This window comes from Zychaea mexicana, assembly GCF_025766255.1.
Source record: "Zychaea mexicana strain RSA 1403 chromosome Unknown BDB00scaffold_17, whole genome shotgun sequence".
Taxonomy (NCBI): domain Eukaryota; kingdom Fungi; phylum Mucoromycota; class Mucoromycetes; order Mucorales; family Lichtheimiaceae; genus Zychaea; species Zychaea mexicana.
The window spans coordinates 415,443-435,949 of record NW_026516680.1 but is presented as its reverse complement, the minus strand read 5'-3'; the positions used below and the strand labels follow the sequence as shown (position 1 = coordinate 435,949).

Here is a 20,507-nt window from a genome sequence, read left to right as displayed (position 1 = left end):
ATCCGGTTGCCACTGACAACTTTTTAGGAGAATCAGCAGTATCACTCTATGTAGCAAACATTACAAGCATAACCATTGTTATTGCTGATTAAAGCATACTTTTATATGCAAAAGATAAGAGATAGATAGCGTGCTTTTAAGTGTAAGTGTGAGCTTGTTCTGTGTGCGTGTGATGCTAACGTGTGGTTGTTATATTAGTGTGTAGATAGAGAGACAGGATAGAAGGTATACGGGAATGCTAGTATATATAAAATAATTAAAAGTGCAGTGCTTCTTCAATACAAAAGTTGATGTAATCCTTTTTATACGCCATGTCCACGCCAAATTGTCTACTGAGCTGTTCACGGACTTGTTTCTTGGTCATGACCATCAGATCAGATGTCGCAGTGATCCGATGCACTTCTCGACGGATCTCTTCGTCTGTTGGGCCACCGCCTATCGGAGGAGGTCCAAAGGGCTCACTGTATATGGATGATGGGGAAGCATTCAACATACCGCTAGAGTTGTATCTGATACTCTGATTATCCAGAGTGAAGGATGACATCCTCGGGGGAGCTGCCATAGGGTGTTGATGAATGGTTGGTGGATATTTTGGCACTCCTGCTGCTGCCGTGGATCCAGTATGCTTGGTTTCAACTGTACCGGTTTCCCACATTTCCTGCTCGTGTTCGCTCCATTTCTTCATTGGTATAGACCGTGGGTCGAAATGGCCCTCGTCAACAGGCACCGCCTTTTTTTGTCCATTGCCCTGGTCGATTACGACACGCGTGTTACCCCATGAAAAGTCGTCAAAGTGCCAGAAGGAGTAGATTGGGACAAAGAACGAGAATAGCGGGATAGCGAGAATGTAGATGATCATCCAGCCAATATGCTCCCATTTGCGGCGAATAATGAAAATCAACGCTTGTAAACCATAAACACCACATAACAGCAAAATAGAAATCAGTGGAACTTGGTCAGCATCCGAAACAAGTCTGTATATCAGGTAGGTGAGGTACAAAACGACAGCTGGCATCGTCAAGGTGCTCATCAGATCAAGAATGACGACAAAGCGCATCGAGAAGCAGCAGAAACCACAGAGCTGTGGCAAGAACGACAGTTCCCCAAGGTTGTGTACAGTAGAGTTGATCCATCGACGACGTTGCGATAACAATACGCTCCATTGCTCGGGGGCATTTGTTGAGCAGCTGGCATCGGCCGTAAATTTCGTCTTGTATGTCGGAAAATGCTTCAAGATCAATGTTGTCAAGTACCGATCTTCGCCCAAATGCAATAAATTCTTTTCATGCAGTGTGATTACACGGTTTTGCGCATAATCGTCGATCACTTGGTTGCTCACCAACAGCGGCTGGTTTTTGGTAGGCGAACGGACACGGTACATACAGAAGCAGCCGGGCAAACAAGTGACAGATCCAAATAGGGACTCGAATGCCTTGGCAAGGAAATGTGAGATGTAATACTCGTAGACCTGGATCATCGTCACCCAGCTATCTCGCTCATTGTTCAACTTCGTCTCGCCGCATAAACCCACAATTTTGGCGTCATGAACAAAGCAGGACACCATTCGGTTCAAGGAGTCAGCAACAACCTCAGTATCGGCATCCACCATCAGCACAAACTCGTACATGCTGGGATCAACACCAATGACGTTCTTGATTTGATGATAAATTTCAAGTTCCATGGGCGCCATGGGTGTATCAAAGTGCACTTTGTTCAGGAACCGCATCAACACCATCTGCGAGTCCCGCTTACCGCGATTACCGGGTTTCTGGCGTTCAGATTGGTTGCCCACCTTGACAACCACGACATAGGGTACGACGTGACCCGAGCACTCGTACAACCCAGAGTAGATCTTGGCCATGTTGTGCTGCTTGTAGCCTGGTCCCAAGGAGAAGAACGACAACGGTTCAGGATCAACGTTAGGATCGACACCCAGAATGTCGAGCACGATACGTGGTGTAGGCCTGTCATTGCCGCTACCCACAATCATACCGTCGCATACCAAGAACATGAGTTTGCGTTTATCATCATAGTCGAGGACAGCAATCGAGTTGATGGTCTTGCGCAGTGACTCTTCGCCTTCAGTGTAGCAGGGCACTTGGCAAACGATAAACTTGTCATGCTCCTCTGGTTCGCGGCGTGCACCGAGCTGTAAAGCAGCAATAAACTTGAACACAATGACAGCGACAAGTATACCGGTGATGATGAGCAAAAAGTATTCGGAGAATTGGCACTGGATCGACCGGCGAGTATCTAGCTTGCCAACGAAGAATAGGTTGCGGAGACACACCATTTGTCGACTACGCAAGGCTGGGTCCAAGGGAAGTGCGTCAAAATGCTTAGAGATATCAGTGCCTGCCAGCTGTCGGAACAACTCGACGATTCCATTATCCATAAAGTTGATATCCAGGTTGGCCAACGCTTGCTGGCCCTTAGGAGCACGCGGGGCTCGTCCACCCATCAGATAATATGTCAAGTCATAAACATCACCATGCAAAATCGCCCATTGTCTGTGCGTCTGAATTTCACCAACCGTGACAATGTTGGTCGCCTGCTTCAGAATATCGTCCGGATCATAGCCCATAAAGCCAAGACGGTAGTTTTTGCGCATGTAAACCATCTGCTCAAAGTACCAATCAGGCCGATAATCGTCCGTAAAGTAGCGGAAGTCGTGGTATGCAGCATTTTTGTCGGTCAGATTGTATTGGAAGTCGAGGACAACTTGATCGTTGACGGAGCCGGTTGTGCCATCACACAAGGCAGAGACCTGCACCGGAAATAAGTTGGTGGCGTCCTTGCCTGCATAGTCAAAAACAACCTTGTCAGGGATTACTTCGGACGCCCAATGGTGGGGCGCAAACTTTGTCAAGTCAAATACTTCGCCTCGAACTGCCACATAGGCACTCTTCTTGTCTGACTTGGATTGCAGCTCAGAAACAGAGTACACGTCTTGGTGTGGACAGATCAGCGGACCAAAGCCAATGATGAACAGAATCATGGCTAAGCACATTAGAGAGATTAGGATACATAGCGCCACCTTTTCTCGCCATGCCATTCGGATATCTTTGCGCTTCATGCCGCCGCAATACGACAAGCAAGGAGAAGGAATCCACCATGTAAGGAGCCATACAACGAACAGCCATTTGCGGCGGTTACCGGACACGGGAGGTTCTTCTTCCTCGTCTTCATCTCGTTGACGCGAAGCTTCGTTGTAGTATGCTGCCTTGGTTTCGTGTACATACTCGCTGCCGCTATGCTGAGAAAATATGTCTGATCCGGCAAATTCTGGAGGCGGCATGCTTGAATTGTCTATAAAATCGTCTGACATAGCCGAAGACATTTGGTCATCATTGATTGAGTAGCCGTCAAGGTAACCTGCCAAGGGTTGAATCAGCAAGTCATTCAATCAATTCGAGCAGTTCATCATACATTTTGAGGCATACCTTGGCCTGCCATTTTAGATTTCTTAGACTCGGATTTCTCTAGGCTGCGCAGATCATTTTCAAGTATCCGGAAAGCTGCATTAGACAGGTATATCTGATACACAATTCCACCGTATATCAGTTAACAGTTTCCGAGGCTTCTCGTTATACACTTGAGATAAAATCAATGAATCAAACCTTGTTATCTTGTCCAATCACGGCTTGGTGCTCATTCCAGCTCAAGGTTTGCAATACCCATTGGCATTTGTCACGAGTTTGTGTCAAGTGTGATGGATATGTAGTTGACAAGGTGATCGGCAGTGACACCGCATACCTTTCCACAAACTCTTCCAAAGTGAATGTTGTATCATAATACTTCCGCATACGCTGTGCAATTAACGGCACTTGTAAACTTGTCTGCTGCTGATTAATCTTGCGTGCATCGCACGAATTGGGCAGTCCGAGATCGTTCGGTCGCATGCAAAGAACAAACCATGGCGTAGTGTTCGCCAGTGCTGCAGTTAGTTCTGCCATGCCATCCATTAATTGTTCAGTTACTGTTGGTGGCGCTGCGCCTGCTGGTGTTGTTAATGCTGACGCTGGCTTTTCGCCTCCTGCTGCAGCATTAGACGGTGGAGCCGAAGTAGGTTTGATGCCATATTGGGCTGAAAGCACGCGGTGGTCGCCGCGTTGCTCTGCAAAGAGAGCTGCTACCAAACTATTGCTGGCCGGTTCGCAGTAGGCACTGCCGCGGAAGAGTGAATAAAAGTCGCTGTACAGATAGTCTTCGTTGCGGCTCTGGAAGCTATCGGGTGTGTATGTTGCAGGTCCCCAAAAATGTTGCACTGTGAATTGGTGCGTTTCCGTCTTTTTGTTGGCGCTAGCCCAATGTTCGACCCATGACGATCGTTGTTGTGGTGCATTGAGTGCGCTAAACACGCCTTTAGCTGGATGTGAGTATACATCGAGCATAGTGTTGATACTAGCTTCTTCTGGCTGCTGCTGTTGTAGTGGTTGCTGCTGTACAGTTGAAATCATCATCCACTGATGCATGCGTTCAGCAACGAAATGGTGCGTAAACGCATCGAAGGGTAGTGTTGTCTGTGCATGGCCTGGCATATCCCACAGACCGATTGTTGCTGCTGCTTCTGTTCCTTTATCCAGCTTGCCATTCATTTGATCTATGATCCAGCTAAACAAAAGCACATAGAGCGCCTCTGCCAAATCATCACGCTGTTTGCTAGCATGCTCTGCGTCTAAAAATAGGGTGGTGATATCGCGTTTTATCAATTTGCTCTTGTACGTCAATGCATTCTGCAAAGCAGATGCTTCGACGCCCAATAGTTCCGCCGCCATATCCAATGGCTCTAAGCTGCGGACGACGGCTGCATCCTGCATATGGTTCGGATCCTGGACAAACTGAATATTGCCCAAGTGGAGAATAGCAGCCAAAACCTGGAATATTTGTGCCACCTTGGGTTTTGAAAAACCAAGTGCTTTTAGTGCGAGTCGCAGCTGCTGATATTGGGCTTCGGCGTCTTCATCTGTTGTTGCCGTATTAGCGGTAATGCTTGCCGTGTTGGTTGTGGCACCAGGGCGCATGAACAAGTAGTTGAAGGGTTGGTCCAGGAGTTGCAGGCGAACCTTTTCTTCGCGGGGACTACCGAGCAAAAGTGCATAGAAGACGTGAAAGTTCCGCTCGGTGCTGCTGGTGACTCTGCTCTTTTCTAAAGCGTAAGGTGCGAACCATTGGGCTGATATGAGTCGTCCGCGATCGGAAAAGCCGAGTTGAAGATATTTTGCGAGACGTGAAGCATTGTCATTGATGGTCGTTTTCGCATTACCAAACAGGTCAATGAGTGTGTTTGCCTGAATGACATTTTGCTGTATTCGTGACGGTTTACTGTTGTTGTGTGTGCTGAGCGCAATCAAGTGGTGAATGGACTGTGTAAAAAGAAAGGATTTGCCGCTGCCACTTTCGCCACTGTAGTGTGTTGATCGTCCACCCCCCAAAAAAGCAGGTGTGCAGTGTGTGAGTGCGAGTGTGTTAGGACATTACAAGCAAAAATAAAAAAAATCGGGGGGCAAATGATTTACAATCTCCTCTCCAATGATGCAGTAACCTGGGCACTTGCCTGAACATGATGGATTGGTTTTGACTTCGCCTTCTTGATTGAAAATATGCGTCGTTCAATAGCTTGCATAGATGAGGCGTCGTGTTCGTTGATTTTGTATGGGTGTCCTTGTATTCTTCTACATAGTGGGCGCTGGTTTCTGCAGATAATGGCTGCTGTTGTCGGTATGGATTTACAGCCACGAGAGCAGAGCATCCAATGGTAGTGAAACATAGATCGTCAAGGAAACGTTGTCGAAGCAACTCGGTGATTTGGTTTGCTGAGTCGACTTGGCACAGGTCATATTCGGTTGATACCGTCGCTGGTGACGACAACGACATTTCTTTTGTCGATATACAGTGAGAGAACGAGGAAAAGAGCTAAAGAGTAGGTAGGAACGGAAAGGTAAAAGGCAGAAAGAAAGAGAGCGAGAGTTGCTATAACCTCCCTTCGGCTTAGTTGATACCTCTGGGCGAATTTGATAAAATGTATGGCCCTTAAAAAGCTAACCCTTTCAACACCCCTCGCTGCTGCTTCTGCTGCTGCTTTTACTTACACTCTTTTATTTTTGTATGAGACCTTCTCCTTTCCTTATAAGCAAGTGCCCCCTTTTAACAAACAAGAAAGGGGTTTTGTCGAAAGAGTGGGAGTGCGGAAGTAAGTGAGAGCTACTTACCGTCGGAAACATCAGGCTATCTTCTAGCTTTTGTTTGGTAAACCGCTTTTTTATTTGCTGTTTTCGGTTGCGATTTTAACGGGGATAAGATGGCGCCAAACTACTGATTATAATAGTTGAATATCATCGACTTAGTATACTGTAGTATCTTAAAACGATTGGGAAATTACGTAGTAATCCCAGGATTAAGTTTGGAGACAACACTGCTATCGACACGCGCAACTTCCAACTGCTAGCAGCTAGAAACCAACGAACTGTTAGAGCGAAACAAGTAGCCGAGTCCCTCGTTTATTATATAATACCTCATGTATAAAATTAATGCAAGCTTAGCTCCTCAGACGTGCTTGCAGAATTTCGCATATTACGCCAATAACGGCCCCAAATGATGAGGTAATTGCCTGGTACCGTAATTGCTAACGAGTTAATGTCTATAATGAAGCGATAGACAACTACAGTCAACCCCCGTTAACGTCAACCCCGATAACGTCAACCCCCCATAGCGTCAACCGATTCGCTGGTACCCTTTCAAATTTAGCAGTTAAAGATTTTGCCTATTCTCTACCCCCGGTGGTGGTCAACCCTCGATATGGTCAACACTTTTGCTGGTACCCTGAGGGTTGACGTTAACGGGGGTCGACTGTATAGCAAGATGATAGTTTTATCCTATTATTCGATAAGCACTATTATTACATTGGGGATTTTTATTCAATATTGGGCAAGTCAGATTATAACTTATTGCAATAACATCAGCATCTTTGTTGTCGAAAGCAGCTCTCATGACTTTCATATTGAAAGACAAGATTCAGCCTTTTCAGCCCTTTAATTATAGCAGGCAAACATGTAAGCGTTGTATCATCAATGCTTTCCCGAATGGATAAAAACACGATCGATTCGATGCATGATCTGATTAGTCCTTTACAGAAGCGAGCCATGTTATTCCTCGATATCAGAAAATAACATGTGTTGCAGCGTAGATGTACATCAGGCAAAAACTCGAGGGCACTGTCTATAATACAACTTTTGCCACCGTGAAACACAATACTTTGCTTCACGTTGTTACATACCAGAGCATAAATCAACGCTTGCATAGTCTCACCATCTATTGTACGATTGGGAAACTCCAGCTCCACATGTAGATGGCGTGGACTTGCAACGGCCCCAGCTATTTCTTGTCCTGGCACATATTGTAGCTATCCTCGAAGAAATATCATTGACTTCTTTGTGATTTTCGCAAATACAGTAAGCAGCTACAACATCGGTCAATACTGCTTTATGATCCGTAATGTACATTGAGAGGGATTGGAGGCTGGTGAGTTTCGGATCATGTGTGACAGTTTTCGATGAACAATTCGCAGGAAACCAGCTTCAAGGTCTGGATTGTGAAACAGTGATTTTCAAACAACTGTCTGGCCGCTCGACTATCAATGATCAAACAACTCATAGGACGGCCAAAACAGGTGTCGATAGGTCTTCTTTGTACATAGTTAAAGAGTACGCAATCGTGGAAGACTTATAGACATTCTTCTATAAAAAGATGGTAACTTCCTGCGGTACGTATGTTTAGGAATATAGTGTGATCTGGCGCATGTCTGAAAGAACCCTATTGGGAAAAAGACAGGCCTGTGTGGTGGTAGTATATATACAAAAGTAGATAATTGACGCGTATAGGTAATGCTGTAGGAGTTATGGGTGGCTTCCTTCTGTTATTGATGCGCTGCAGTGTAGGGCTTCTTCGGGAGCTGGTTCGTCATCGTCGTACCCCTCATCCGTATGGCTCAACTGGTCGAAACATTCAGAGGACTGTAGTAGTGCTGGCCATGTTCTTTTCCCTTTACCGCCGACCAGACCAGCGTCGGATCGCCGCAGGTTGTTCAGGATGTAGTCGAGTTCTTGTTCCTCGTTTCCGAGGTCAGATATCGCTCCAAATGCATCGAGTAGCTCTTGTCCTAAAGTCCGCAACGCTGGAAAGGTGGCGTAGTGTTCCCTAGAGGGCCGTGACAGCATCACATTCACAGTACTTCAACGGGTATGACGGTAGTCAGTGCATATGCCATTTGCTCAACCTGTGCCGGTCCTTTCAGGAGGCCGCTAGATATAGCACTGGGTCCACCTTACGCTGTGGTCAGAGGCACCGAATCGTCTTAAACGTAGAACAGCGGGAGGCAATCTCGTCATCCCGTTTCTTGTTGTTTGCCTTGGCGATTGGGTTATCTGATGACTCCTGCCCATTCCGTAGTATTTAATACTCCTGTTGGAGGAGATTGTTTGCTGTTAATCGCCGCCATCAGGAGTCGCTTGGTTTCCCTTTGTCTCCAGCTTTAATAAGTTCCACTGCACGGGCCATGGTGGACACTGGTAGCGATCGGAGCCACGGGCGAACTTGAGTTGCAATGCGCGGGCTCATATCTGCATTGAGGGCAGATCGGCCATTACCCTAGGTACTATGGTTGTGAATTTGGTCGATTTGCTGCGATTGAATATCATCTTGATACATCCGATTTGAACTTTATGCAGCTTTTCTAGCTGGATGGCGGAGAGAGCTGTGATAGCAAGCTCATATTTGAGGATTGGTCGATAAAAAAAGCGATACGTGCTTAGTGCTGGCCATAGTCCAATTTCATACTGATGGATTCCGAGTTCTCGTAGCAAGACCATGCTACCTGTTGACTTGGTGATAGGTTGGTTGATAAGCATATTAGCATCAAGAGTCTCACGAACTGCTCGTCTCATTTCCGATCCTCGACATAATGCATACCAGGTATTGGAAGCTGTTTTTATTGCGGATCAATGTATTGTACTGTATTTGGTATACTGTGAAGTAGCTCTTGACTGCTATGTGGGCTATTTGTAAACGACGTTATCGCTAATGGAGAAGGTTCAGTTATTGCACGATTGTCTGGGTGCCATCGATAAAACCATAACCTAGTGAGTGCTGTTCTGCCAAAGCCAAAAGATGTACCATGTCGTCTGGAGGACCCATTAGCGCAACATGGTCAGCATAAAGTAATGCGTATACCAGAGTAAGAGCACTATCTGAACGGCGCTGCGCTCGGTGACCATTTTCGTCTCTAGAATAGGATAGTGTTTGTACAGCTGCTTCCGTTTTTGTTGGTGGCGGTGTAGTGCGTAGTAGTAGCGGATGCTTCCCCAGACTATACATACAGATACGTAGTCGGTTAGAAAGTGTTTTGATAAATGAGGCATACAACAATGGGCTGAGGATGGAACCTTGTAGTACGTCGCGTGCAGGATGGATATATCGTGACTGGTGGCTTTCCGTATTACCGAGATACGTAGGTCGTCAAATAAGTGGCGGATAAGATGGAACAGAGCGCTCGGAAGGTCGAGTTCTTAACGTTGTTGCTGACATGAGTAAGATGCTTGATGTCGCTGGTCGTGATACGGTCTACTTGGCTAAACCCTCGAACATGCAGATGAATTATCATATTGCTTGTCGCGCCATACTTGAAAAACATCGAGTAGTATAAGAATTGTTTAGAACCCATGTCTTGTACGATGATGTTACAAGTTCGTTTGGCAGTTGTCACACGTTATCAAATCATATTTGGCTTCTTGCACGCGCTGCATCCCGCCGATGAGCAAGTTATAGTCGATGCTCGTCGCCGTAAACGTTTCAAGATCCCTTTGCATATATCTGAATTGCTTTAAAAGTAATTTGCTACGCATTGAGTGTAAGTTGCCAGCGCAAACATGGCCTGTTGGTAGTGACGATGCGAGTTGTAACATGAAATCGACGTCTCGGAGTGCACTCTAGTTGTAATGTCCCAGCATCCCGAATGCCTCGGCACGACGATCAAGAATTGAAACGAGCCGTTCATATGCATTTGGAACCACCGAGCCTACAGCCATTGAATTTGTGTCCTCCGTTCGGTGTCGCTTTGTGGAATAAGTGCTTGCTGTTGAGCCCATTCTTCGCTTACAGAAAAGATTTTGTACGAGGGGAAAAAGAGCATTTTTGCCCGGATTTGGCTAATATGTATCTTTCCAGATTATAAACATATGTAGTTTCTACTCTAAAACTATTGTTAGGAGACCATGATGACAGTGACAATGGTGCAATAAAAAAAGTGAAACACTCAGTATATTTAAACAGAAATTATTTTCTGTCAATGCGTGGCTAGACGCATCTAATTCTATTGGACACTCAACCCAACCATATCTTGCTTTTTAACGTAGTGCAGACGCTTTTTTCTTTAGGAGCGCCCACTATCGGAGAAGTTGCAAATAATGGTCTTGTATTCTTGGGTAAATACAACAACTGTCAGGTGGATTTCATTTATATGTAGTGAGGTGGGAAAGCTCGAGCATATTGATCTTTTTTGTTGCGCTGAGACCCAGTGCAACTATTGAATTTGTCATATCTACACGAAGATGGCAACTGAATCTGCTATCAGGCCCATGGTACCTTTTATAACTCCACCATCGTTATGATGATTATACAATTTCACCAGCAGTTGCCGTATAAGCACACAGCGGAAGATTCGAGGGAAACCAGCATGCAGCTTAATTTACTGTTTTGGATTAAAAATGTGGTAACTTTACAACCCACGCACCTACTTGCTTCCGAATGATTGCACAACAACAATGACGATCCGAGGTATTTCTCCTATCTAGCGCACAAAAAAAAAGAAAGACAGACACCCACACCACAGAGACATACAACAACATACACATTTTCTGTTGCAACTCGAGAAAATAGAACGCTCATCGTTATCTTTCCCCTTTTCTACCCTGCAGCAGTTATGCGATCATTTTTGTCCATTGTTCTCCACCTTCTTTGCCTATAATAATCTTGGCCATCTATTTTTTTTGCTCCAAGATACGCCTATAATGCGTTGTAAATATATTCGCTTATGGACAGCATGGAACCCTTCTGTTAGGAGACAAACGCACGTACGTATGTACTAGTTGAAGTAATGGAACAAAGGGAAAGAAACGACAAATAAGGGGAGTTACTCTGTATGATTGAGAAATGGTCTGTTATCCTTTGTGAAACGATAGATAACGCCGGGATCCACGCTGCTTCCCTCCTTTATTTCAAAGATAATGGAAGCCGATCCCGTATATGGAGTCTTTGGTAAGTTAAGCTTTCCTTCTTATCTCACATTGTCTGAAAAACAAAATCCAAGTCCCTCTTTCTTTTCCTGGTTTTCTTTCCCCTCACCCATCAACCACGTCCAACACGTCCTTTTTTATTGTTTCCATTCGACACCAGTACAGTATGCAAGGCGGGCACTTGCGACAACACGATCGATATTCAACAACATCTTCTGCTGCAAGTCCAACCACAACAATGACAACAACAAGTAGTAGCAATACATCCTCAAGGTTCTCGTTTCTTAATGGTCAATACAATCAGTTGATTGATGAACTCAGCATCATCGATGACATGATGGTTTATCAAGAAGACGAAGAAGAAACTGATGGTGCTTATCTATTCTAATACTACGTGCCCCTACCATCTACACTCTTCTTACATACTACACCAGCTAACTTGTTATCGTGTAGATAACTCAATTGCTGACGCTTCCCGCGTCGTGGCAAAGAAACAACATGCGCTCGAAGAACTGCATCAATCCGAGATTGAATATGTGCATGCACTCACCACGTTCCAAGAAGTCTTTGCCACTCGCATCCAAATATGGTTCGATCAGAATCGACGTAGTAGCAAGACGAGTGGCGCTCACCTACAAGACATTGAGGAATTATTCAGAGTATGGGGCGATTTATTGAAAATCCATCACCCTTTCTGCCAGGCACTGAAGGACAGGTAAAAAACAGAAGAAAGAGGGAGAGTGAAACAGAAATATTTGTTTGCTCATCTTGGCTTCTATTATGAATTCCAGAAAGCAAATGTGGGGACCCACTCAATTGATTTCAGATGTCCTTCTTGATCTCGTAAGTCGAATTCCATTCTCATCAAAGTGTCAAGCATATCCAAGTCGAACCACGAAAATGCTTGTGAAACTAATGCGATTTTTATGATTAGTACAACAACATGTTTCCGCAATATGAGCAATTTATGAAGCGAATAGGAAAAGCCATTGTCGCGCTCGATCAATTGTATAAAGCTTCCTCGTTTACCAAACTTGTCAACGTGAGTTTATCCCTTTTTCCAATCGCTCTGATGGGAATAGAAGCATGACTAATTTATCATCTCCAAAAACCAGGTGACTATTGCCGATCATGACATAAACTATTTTCTACGATTGCCACTTGAACGCATAAACGTCTATCTCTTCACAATTGAGCGACTCGTAGAGAGCACGATGCCCGGCCATCCTGACTATCGAGGCCTGAAACAGGCTGCCGGCGTGTTTCGCTTCGAGCAATACCAGGGTCGACTAGCAGACTGCAAAAAGCACGTGTCGGTGATAGACGTCCAACGCGCCATGCCCAACTGCCCTGCAACAGTAACGCTAACACGACGTGTCCTTGTCCGTGCACCACTGGTTAAAGTCAATCTCGAAGATCCTACAGACACATCCGACGTCCGCACCTACATTCTCTACAACGACATGCTCCTTTTTTGCAAACAATCCAATCGTAAACTTCAGCTCAAGGGTAAACTGGAGTTACGGGGCGCTCTAGTTAGACCCATCCTGCCGCAGCTGGCTGCGGAAATATTGGATCCCAAGTCTGGGCGAAAAACAACGAATATTCTCACTACGTTTCGCAACAATAAAAAAGACGTGCAGCAAAAGCCATCCGTGCCGATTGCCGTATATGGGTTCGAGGTACTAGTCATGGAAGGCAATGCCGATTACATCACCGCCTTCCACCAAAACTACGGCAGTTCTGGACCTGCCATTAGGAGGCGACATGTTGTGCGAGCACAGTCTGCGGAACAGCAGGAAGCCTGGATGCAAAAGCTGGATCTTGCTATCCAATTAGTCAATACACCAACACGGGTTATTGTCCATTAATTCATGTGCTACTACTTTTATAGTATGTCTATCATTTCACCCACCCTTTCCAATTCCCTTATAACAACAACAAAATCAATTAATACCCACCTGACTTGATCTAAAGCACCTTTACCGTAAAGCAGCCCTCCTTTTTTTTTTTTTTGCTTTTTCGTAAATCGCATAATGTATGTAAAATATTGTCCCCTTTCACGTTAGCATCTTCCTATTCCTTGCATGATAAGTACTTTATTAAAGAGCTACAAACAACTGTAAACACTAGGACGGTAATGCTGCCGTCCAATCCCACTGTTCCCAGTCCTTCAAAAATGCCAACTGCCTTGATCGATTCTCGCTCACGTGATGGTACCTTGGCTTCCGCCACAGCTCAGGTCCGATATCGAGCATACCAGCGATCGTCTCTTTACCAAACCAATGAGGAAACTCTTTAGAATTTTCAATCACGTGGCCATAACTCGAATCTAGGCCACACCATACATGAAAGTATGGCAAGTCCTTGACCATCGAGTTGCGGAACCCACGTGAGGTTGTTTCGATCAGCTTTTTGTGCTGAGACCATTCTTCATCGACGCCAAGAATCGATTCTTTGAAATATGCCGGTGCCTCTTCATAGACGCCATATGGAATGGGAATGCATTCAATGGCCGTATGTCGATGGCTACGCAAGTTTGTGACGGTCTCCATAAAGACAACTCCACAGCCTTGTTCGTTAAACATTTGGAGCAGACATTTTTGGAAATTCTAAAACAACATAGTACAAGAGTTAAAATAAACTTGACACACAATACACATATTCAACCCCTGAAAAGACTTACCCGCACTTCATCCCACACATCGTCATCGCACTCGAGCATGGATGTGACATGCTGTATTGGCACGATCAGGCAGTGGCCAGGTGTGAGCTCTTGAACGTTTGGTAATGCGAGATATGTCTGGGTTGCCAAGGAGACCATGCAGCATTGTGGCGACTTGTCGTCATGGTAGCAGAACCGGCACTTCTCCAAAGCACCCTGTGTCCGCTTATAGTCCCTGACCGCAAATCGCATCTTTTGTTCTTCTGTCATCCCTTTGCGCGCACCCATCACTTCAGCCTTGTCGTCCATGTAATCAAGATTGTTCTCAAACGTCGCATCGGTCATGATCTTGTTGGCAAACTCGAGATCCATGTTGGATGTCGCCCGACTACCTGCCTTTTCTTGGCGCACCATATCCATCAATGAGATTTTGTCGTCGGTGGTACCATATCGCAGTCGTTCGCCAGTCTTGGGATCATGTGTGTTTTGAAACCGTTCCTTGTTTTTACCCTTGCGATCGGAGCTTATTGTGCTGTCGTTTGAGAGTGCATAATCATAGAATCGGCCCCCACTGTCGACTGTAGGCAGTATGCTGACTGATTTGCCATCCTGATCCTTTGTAGGTATACACACTGATTAAACTTTCATCCCTTTCGCAGCGTATGCCAAAATAACACAGACAGAGAACTTACTGTTCCTTCTGCAACGCCTGTCTCTGCAGCTTCAAATAACTGGAGCTGCTTCTGGTACTCCTTCTCCAGCTCTTCTGCGTTATCCTTGCCCATCAGCTTGGCCTTCAACACCTCGGCATTCAACTTGTTTAGCTGATCGCGTGTCAAGATCGGTTCAGGTGACGAGAAAGCGGCAGGCATCTGATGTTGTGTAATAATTAATGGAGATGAGGTATCTGGTGACTTTTTCCGCCGTTTCAGTTCACGACCGAACTCATCCACGCTCTCTGGCCGTTTGAATGATTTTGACGCTGCATCTGTCTCGGCATACATGAAGCGTTTGCTGGTGTTTGATGATGAAGCTGGCGGTGAATCTCTCCTTGACGACGATCTTGATGAAGAGGATGAATGTTTCTTTTTACCATCCAAGAACGCGCGTTCATCCAATGCTTCATTGAGCTTTTCAAGCGACTATTGAAGCATTTTTTGAAACGTTAGAATAAATAAGCTTCGTTCTTTTTGTGCTGGAAATGGGCAAATTGAACTCTCTTTTTTTTCGCTTACTCTATCTCATCCATCCTGTCCCTACATCCCATCAATCTCTCTCCCAAATATAGGATCAACTTACTCCATAACGCTCAATGCCAACTTTTTCAATTGTCAGCCCTTCGTCCTCGGCTTGTTCCATGACACGTTTCAGCTTGGTCATACGCCACTTGGATCCGGCATCGCCAAACTTGAACGTCGATTTCGTTACAGTACTACTACTAGTAGTAGGATATTGGTCGACATTCAAGCCAGCCCTGAGATGTGGATTCAACTCACGATGACTGATTTTAGGCTAATATGTGTATATTCTCGTGTCAAAAAAACTCTCATTAAGATTATTTATGCATCGATCCAGTCTTGGAGGATGGCTTACCAGATCAGGATCGGGTTTTGTTTCTTGTTTGGGTCGTGCAGTACCCATAGATCCGAAATCGAATGCATCGTTCAGCATCCATTCATGGCGCGGTGGTGGACCTCCTTCTGCTTTTGGCTCTTGTGCAGCAGCAGTTGTAGTTGTTGCAGGCGGAGCTGCGGATGAAGAGGACGGCTCGGCTTCTACCCATAATGAGGGATCCGAGTAGTCAATCTCTTGATCGTCGTCGCTGTCACTATGGTGATGGCTGTGTTTCTTGTGCTTCTTGTGCTTCTTGTCTTTTTTTGGCTTTTTTGATTTCTTTTCTCCCATCGTATAAAAAGCAAGTATAATAACGCGAGTTTTCCTGCTGTTCCCCACTGCTCTCAGACATGATCGATTATTTTTTCATGCTCCGGTTGACGGTGATTGTTGTTTTGGTGTCACAGCAGCAATCAGAGAGATCATGCGCATCAAGCAGCGTCTTTCTTTCTTCACGTGTAAAAGCGTTGTAAGCGACGACATGACGGACAAATCATCAACAGCCGGCTCCCTTTCGACTTGATAAGTTACCTTGAAGCAGTAGACACACGAGCAGCAACTCAGCAGCGCGATAAAAGCATTGACCAGGCAGAAAGGCAAGATGGGCGGCCCCATACACATCCATGTGAAAGCGGTGTCGGCTCGTTGGCAAGAGCCTAATCAGGCGAAACCTCACGGATGAATGCCCGATAGCCCTTTGCTGTGGGTGTCATCAGCCACAGCGCAGACTAACAGCGCTGCAAAGCGCACATTATTTCTCTTTCACATGGTTTTTCTTTTTTCAAACAATAAAACGGACGTTTTCATTCTCCCTTCTTTTTCCAGTTTTCTCTTTCTCGCTTCCTCAACCGTTCCCTCTCTTACTTGACGCTCCAACGTGCGTACACCCACAGCACAACCACCACCACCACCAATAAAGCAACAACACAGAACAATGCCCGCCGCTAAAAGTGAGTGCTGTTCCTTTCTATTTGTTGCCTGACAACAGCGGCGCATGCACGCATATTTGCTGGGTTACTAATAGCAAAGACCCCAACATCTTTTTTTACGATCTTTACCTGTTTAAAATAATAGTTGATGAAGCAGTCGACCTCAAGCACTCGGAGAAGGCCGAAACGTTTGTTGGCCGTGTGACTTCGTCTATCCCGATCGTTCAGGAGAGTGTTTCGAACGTGCAAGCTTACGCCAACTCGACCTCGTTGGGCCGCATGGCTTTGAACGCCAAACCACCCAAATACGTCCAGACCTACTACGAGAGCTACGTCCAGCCCCACCTTGACCGCGCCGACGCTCTTGGCTGCCGATCGCTAGACCTTTTGCAGGAGAAATTCCCTGCTCCCAAGCAGCAAGCCAACGAGGGTCTTGCCCGTGTTGTCGACAATATGGAGACCATCCTTGAGCGTTATCTTCCTGCTGCGTCTGCCGAGGAGACCGAACACAGTAAATCCAACGGCAACGGCACTACCGTCAACGAAAAGAGCATCGACAGCAAGAGCGACAACCAGGGTGCACGTGTCTATCGCTTGCTCAACACTGCCGCCACTCGCCTCACCAAAAACGTTCAGTCGCGCACGGTCAGCGCGGCTGCGACCAACGTTGTCGCTCTTCAAAGCATGTTGAGCGTGTACGCCGAGGCTGCCAAACAGCGCTTCGTCATGCCCGAAAAGACCACCGAGCAAATCTGGCAGTTGACCAACCAGGTCACCACCCAGGTGTACTCTGTCATGGATTACTTCAAGCAGCAACCTCAATCCGAATGGCTCAAGGCCCGTGTTGCTTCGCTCGTCGATATCGCTGCCAAGCAAATCGAGCTCGTGCGATCGCAGTATAGCCGTACCGATATTTCTGCTTACGAAAAAGCCCGTGGAGTCGCTCAAGGCTTGCAAGATCAAGTGTTGCCCGTCTTGCAGACCATCCAGTCTCAGATCCAATACTATGCCGAGAAGACAGAGGTCAAGCGCTCCTTTGAGTACTTTGGTCTGATGAAGTTGCCTACTGCTTCGGCTCAGTAAGAAAAGAGAAAAGATAATCGCACTATCCTTTTTTCTTCTTCTTTCTTTCACCCGCTATTCTACCTCTATTACTGCTGCTGCTGCTGCTGCTATCATTACTACTACCTACTACTACTACTACTACTTGATTCACACACACGCACACATTCAACAACAGTGCCACAATAACAGAATCCATCAAGCTCACATCCCCCCACCTCCCTTATCTTACTTATATGTATTATTTCTCTTCCTCACAGATATCACCGAACAATGTACTACTTTGCTATTATTCAATCCTTCATAAAATATCCTTTATCGGCCTTTTCCATTTAAAAGATTTCCTATTTCCACCGAAAATAAAAAGTTATTATATCCTATACAGTAATGATAGTATGTAGCATTGTAATCGTTCATCGATGTTATTAATATGTACGTCCACATATGTACAAAGTGGGTAAAGGCATGATGTAAGCTATCATGAGCGTTGGACTACATACTAACTTTGTCAACAACGTATTAACTGATAAATCTGTTATAAGCAGCAGAAAAGAACCAATCAACTCTTACTACAAAGGAAGGAAGCCTAATTTCATTTACCAACAACGCCACATCTTGGAGAGTATCGCCCATGATCCCTATCATCGATCCTTAAAATGGAAACGAACAAAAGCAGATCTTGCTTAAAAAGCGAGAACCATGTTACCAACCATGTGACCATTTGTGTTGGACAAAATGAACTTTACGGTGATTCAGGGCTGCTATGAATGTGCAACACCATATGAAAAATAATGAAACTTGCGTCGATGTCACCACACCGCCAATATAAAAAGAAAATAAGCACAAATCACATACGCCATTAGATTGGGCTATTACACAGCATCAACGAACATTTCTTTATCCGAAATTATCATTAGCATCACAATCATCATACGAGAGTCTTGTCAATATCTCAGCGCCGATAAACTAGTTGGATCTTACCCTACAAGCTCGTATAGAACTCGGCTATTTCGGTCTTTTAATCGTATCACGACAATAGTACAACGGGTAATAACCGATACTATAATTATTGATTAAACTCTTTTACCATTAATAGCGTACTGCTTACTACTGATATGCTGTCGCGCAGCTATTCTTTATCCGAGCTCTCTTTTGTATTATTTTTTAGGAAATAGTCAGCATCACTGTTAATTCTTACTTCTTTCTATTTAGTCAAGCAGAAGCTTCCTTGTAAATGACAACAAAGATAGCATAGTAGATGCCAAGATTGTTTTCGATCATCATTGTTTCACTGGCTGCTTCATTCTCTAGCTTTTTTATAGCGCCTTCATTATTTGCACGTGGTGGGATAAAGGCTCAGGAGTCACTTATCGACTTTACGGCGCTATTCGTCTTTTGCTTCAATCCGGAAAGTCACTCTCTTGCCAGTACGATAGCAGCAAGCGAGTACTGGTGTTACATTTTCCTGTTAACTGACTCATAGGGCACATGGATTGTATATGCTTCAAGCACTATCGGCAAGTTGCTTAAGATTCTCTAAGCGCAAATTGGTTGATGATTTAAGCACACTACCACCCTGAAAATATTTCATGAAAGCAGGTCAATCACATTCAATAATCGGTTAAACCTTCGGTGATTACGCTTCCTGCATTGCTGCAGCACGAACGTGCACAGATTTCTTTTACAGTTCTCAAAGTGACCTTAAAATGTTATTGCAGCTGCGTCGTGTTACAACCTGACCGATATCCGACTCCTCGGTCTATCTCAGGCTCATCACATGTTGTTCTTGGTGTCTCCCAGGCCTTTCGTCATTAGCTCCAGTCTAAAGTAACTTAGGATTTTGGAAGATTGGTTGTTTGAGTTATAAGAATACATTGGTGCTGCGCTCCGAAACCAACTTATCACATCTCCAACTGGCTATTCCATAGACATCATATATGACTCATTTCGTCCACTTTGGATGCTATGACAGAATCGAGTGTTTTTACTATCTGTTTCTTTTTTTTATAAAGTATCTCTTTATCGTTGCAAGGTTTGGTACAAACATCCTTTTATCCGGTAATGTACCCTCGGTCACATTGTCATTGTGTAATACTGTATGAAGTGTCGATCTTGCTCAACCATGGGACTGCAGAGTTGCGATTCAACATTACTCTATGTAATATACACACAAGGAAACTGGATTCCTTTACATATATGGAGTACACATGACAGTGTGATTTCTACATCATGTACCATGGGTTTTCTTGTTACGAATACACTTATTATCGTGGAAAATAGAAACAAATGATAGGATTGTTTCTTAAGCTACATATTCACCAGGTCCTATAACAAGTGACCTTGTATTTGCATTATAACGGTTCCTGTCAAACATTCGTTTTGTTTCTCGCACTTTGAATAATGACAAAGCGCAAATGAAACTCGGCAGTCGACGATAACACAAAATGTAACAGAGTCGTTAGGAACGTTCAACACTTTGAAACTCCCAATTAGATGATGTAAACCTCTTTTATCGAGCCAAGCTAGAATCTGGTGAAAATTCGTTTGGAAACGGCAGGTACATTAAAATCAATAAGTAAGCTCCTTCAGCCATTACAGATATTGTGAGTCAGTACCCAGAATGCTACTTCCTCGAAGCAGAAGCAGCAGCATAATGGTGCAATCCAATACTGCCCACCAAGACCCTATGGAGGTCATAGCCCTGGCACAATCACTATCAATAAACTATCGCTGTGCTAGTGATGCGAGGCAATCATGTGCAAGCGGTAGAGATATAAAGGCCGGGATCTCAATTGTAGTCGCCTTGGAACATATACGTCTATTTCAGCAATGCTGCGATGTTTCCAAAGCAAAAACTGAAGAAGGTTTTGATGTTATGGAAAGGCTACCCTACAAGGTTGTGACCAGAATACTGAGATATTTGAGTCTCAAGAAGCGCCCCCGCTTACT

At 44.9% G+C, this 20,507-nt stretch overlaps 5 protein-coding genes across 5 annotated transcripts; 2 read left to right on the top strand and 3 right to left on the bottom strand.

The window, feature by feature from the left end:
* Window positions 1-256: 256 nt before the first annotated feature.
* Window positions 257-5,877, bottom strand: BDB00DRAFT_785964 (chitin synthase-domain-containing protein; the record flags this gene model as incomplete). The annotated part of the gene is made up of 4 exons (XM_053120571.1): window positions 257-3,309; window positions 3,444-3,487; window positions 3,757-5,306; window positions 5,680-5,877. The coding sequence occupies 4 exons, from the start codon at window positions 5,875-5,877 to the stop codon at window positions 257-259; spliced, it is 4,845 nt and encodes a 1,614-aa protein (XP_052982295.1).
* Window positions 5,878-11,745: 5,868 nt separating this feature from the next.
* BDB00DRAFT_811446 (uncharacterized protein) lies at window positions 11,746-13,284 on the top strand. The gene is made up of 3 exons (XM_053122627.1): window positions 11,746-12,131; window positions 12,223-12,330; window positions 12,404-13,284. The coding sequence occupies exons 1-3, from the start codon at window positions 12,069-12,071 to the stop codon at window positions 13,157-13,159; spliced, it is 927 nt and encodes a 308-aa protein (XP_052982294.1). The 5' UTR covers window positions 11,746-12,068; the 3' UTR covers window positions 13,160-13,284.
* Window positions 13,285-13,349: 65 nt separating this feature from the next.
* BDB00DRAFT_811443 (CwfJ C-terminus 1-domain-containing protein-like protein) lies at window positions 13,350-15,883 on the bottom strand. Its single transcript, XM_053122626.1, has 5 exons — window positions 15,547-15,883; window positions 15,253-15,465; window positions 14,646-15,095; window positions 13,975-14,568; window positions 13,350-13,900 (listed from the first exon to the last, which is right to left on the bottom strand). The coding sequence occupies exons 1-5, from the start codon at window positions 15,856-15,858 to the stop codon at window positions 13,418-13,420; spliced, it is 2,052 nt and encodes a 683-aa protein (XP_052982293.1). The 5' UTR covers window positions 15,859-15,883; the 3' UTR covers window positions 13,350-13,417.
* On the bottom strand, window positions 15,884-16,206 carry BDB00DRAFT_811441 (uncharacterized protein). The gene has a single exon (XM_053122625.1). It carries the CDS (start codon window positions 16,186-16,188, stop codon window positions 15,934-15,936), a length of 255 nt encoding a protein of 84 aa, XP_052982292.1. The 5' UTR covers window positions 16,189-16,206; the 3' UTR covers window positions 15,884-15,933.
* A 295-nt stretch (window positions 16,207-16,501) lies between these two features.
* Window positions 16,502-17,898, top strand: BDB00DRAFT_895810 (uncharacterized protein; the record flags this gene model as incomplete). Its single annotated transcript, XM_053128511.1, has 2 exons — window positions 16,502-16,517; window positions 16,642-17,898. The coding sequence occupies 2 exons, from the start codon at window positions 16,502-16,504 to the stop codon at window positions 17,577-17,579; spliced, it is 954 nt and encodes a 317-aa protein (XP_052982291.1). The 3' UTR covers window positions 17,580-17,898.
* Between the last annotated feature and the right edge of the window lie 2,609 nt (window positions 17,899-20,507).